Source organism: Buceros rhinoceros, unplaced genomic scaffold, assembly GCF_000710305.1.
Source record: "Buceros rhinoceros silvestris isolate BGI_N320 unplaced genomic scaffold, ASM71030v1 scaffold22141, whole genome shotgun sequence".
Lineage (NCBI taxonomy): Eukaryota > Metazoa > Chordata > Aves > Bucerotiformes > Bucerotidae > Buceros > Buceros rhinoceros.
Window position 1 is genome coordinate 1 of NW_010393941.1, and position 2,549 is coordinate 2,549.

The 2,549-nt window shown below is 56.1% G+C and overlaps 1 protein-coding gene across 1 annotated transcript; it reads left to right on the forward strand.

Moving 5' to 3' along the window:
* Nucleotides 1-201: 201 nt before the first annotated feature.
* Nucleotides 202-2,017, forward strand: TEN1 (TEN1 CST complex subunit). The gene is made up of 3 exons (XM_010145074.1): nt 202-287; nt 421-578; nt 1,881-2,017. Exons 1-3 carry the CDS (start codon nt 202-204, stop codon nt 2,015-2,017), a joined length of 381 nt encoding a protein of 126 aa, XP_010143376.1.
* Nucleotides 2,018-2,549: the final 532 nt, after the last annotated feature.

Sequence of the window (2,549 nt, forward strand, 5' to 3'; positions counted from 1 at the left end):
GGGGTGCCCAGGGCTTGCTGTGTGCACCAAGCTGCAAACGGGACTCTGCAGGGAAGCTCTGAACCTCCAGCAGCTCCCTGGGTGGGGGGCCCTGGCCAGGAAGGATTTCTGGAGCAGTGTCACCTAGTACCTGGATCAGATACTGGAGAGGCACGAACTCGGGTCTCTCGCTTTAGGGCAGGCCCAGCGGCGTTGGGTGAGATGCTGCCAAGTGCTGGTGTCTATTACTTCCCGTGGGAGATGAGCAGCTCGGTCCCAGAGGGGCAGGCGCTGAGGACGTTTGGCAGGTGAGAAGGATACCCTGCTCTCCGGCAGGCCAGGCCGTTCCTTCACTGGCTGACACCCACACACACCCCCCTTTGGCTGGCTGTAATTGTTGTGTCTCTGCACCACTGAGCTCCCCAAATCAATCGTTCCCAGGTTATGCCGCTACGACCTGGCCCGGTCCGAAGCCATTCTCACCGCTCAGCACAGCTCAGCTCAGTACTGGGTTTGTGTCGACACCAAGTTTGTGGAGCCGTTCAAAGCCCAGCTGGGATCTTGCTATGTGGTCCTGGGAGAGGCTGAACACAGGGAAGGTAAATGCTCCAGGAACTGGTGCCCTTTGCTGCCGTTCAGGGTCCCTTTGGGGCTCCCTGGGTGCAAAGTGAGACACACTGTCACTGAGGCTGGCACTGGCCAGGGCAGGCTCATCTCGTGTGGCTGCCTCCACGATTCAGGGCAGGAGCAGCCTATCTCTCCCCGTTGGCCGTGAGACGAGCCACCCTTATCTCAATGAAAATGTGGTGCTCTGGCACACGCTCCGTTGGGATCAAGAAGTGCCTCGGCAGCATCCCTGACCGGTGGAACATGTGCTAAAGGCTTCTAGTGTGGTTAACAGCCATCGCACGGTCTCTCCTCCGGAGCTGGCTGGTTGCAGCAATACCTCATGTGAGTTGGTGGGGTTGGGCTTTGCTACCCTTGAAAGACTCTAATTACATCCCTGCCCTCAGATGCAGGGCACGAGGAATACAGGCAGGCTCTGCCACACAGGGCACCCTGCTGCTGTTGTCCTTTCCTGGGCTGAGCATTCCTCCAGCTCTGCTTGGGGACTTGATCTGGGCTGGGCCGTGGGGTTGTGAAGCACATCCCAAGCATTTTCTTGGCCACACCTGAGAACAAGCATTCACATTCGTGCCATGAAATCCTTGGTGGCAGGCGGAAAGCCACATGGTGTGTGGCATCTAGTGAGTGACCTGCCAAGTCACTGCCACCACATTCCTTTAGAGAGGTGTGTTGGTTTGGTCCTCACAGCTTAGGAATGTGTTGGCCCTGGTTCACATGGGTGGCAGGAGAGCAGGCTGAGATGGTGGCTGTGTCACCAAGGTTTGGCCCCTTTTGTGCAGCTCCATGTTACCACTCGAATGCCACTGATGAGCTACTGGTTATAGTCAGCATTGAGCCTCTTCTAAGCCCAGCGTTGTTCTGTCCTCTTGCCTGCACAGAGGTATTTGGAAATGAGCTTTGGCCCATCCCTGATGCTCTTTCGATGGGGAAAACCCAGCTTCATCCACCTGCAAAGCAGGCCGATGCTGCACAGCAGGTACTGGCACTGACAAACTCTGGGCTCAGTGTTCCCCGGAGCGAGGAGAGCACAGTGTCAGTCACCAGCATGTTGTAGCCAGCAGGGGAAAGGGAAACCACATCCCTGAGCTGACCTGCCCCTGGGCCTGCTGCTGACATCAGCGGAGGCACGTGGCTGGTCTGGTCTCCTGCAGGCTCTCAGGCTATGGTTGTTTGCCCAGCTGGGGCCATCTGCAGCCTGGAGGAACCTCTCTGTTTGCCTCCAAGCTGCTCTGTCTGTTTTTCTTCCTACAGAAACTTTCTGTTTATATTCCCAGGTGAGAGTCCTGTGGTAAAGGCACGAATATTGACCTGCGTGGAAGGGATGAATGTGCCCTTGCTGGAACAAGCCATACAGGAGCAGAGGAAATACTTCAGCGAGAGGCAGGAGCAGATGGGAGACAGCCTGTCCTGACAGCAGCTCTGTGACCAGCCATACGCTGGTCCTTGCACTGCCGTTTGCAACAGATACATTGCAAGAAAATTGAGAGGGTGGGTTTGCAAATCTTTTTGCCGTGACAAAGAGCAAAGTGAAGTCACTCACCAGGGAAGCACTTCATAAGTCGGGATGTGGCTGTGGGCCGTCCATTCCTGGCAGGTGTTTCAAAGGCATCGGAGCGCTGGAGTTACACTGGTCCTTTTGTAGTGCAAGGCTTGGAGATGTCAGAAGAAGGAGAAGTTCGCCAGTTCAACAGCTCACACCCACACGTACCCCCTGCAGTGCAGCGGGTTGCTGGGCAGAGGTAAAGAGCATTAGGGCAGAGTGCGTTATCACGGTGTGGCTGTGGGTCCAGGAGTGCAGCGTGTGGTCACCGCGGCTCGATTGCCACACAGGAAAAAGCTCACTTGTCTGAACTGACCACAAAAGTGAACAAACCGAATTGCTGCTGTTCTGAGTAGCACCTGCCTCTTCAGGTTTTCAGGAGCTGGTGTCCGAGGTGGGGATT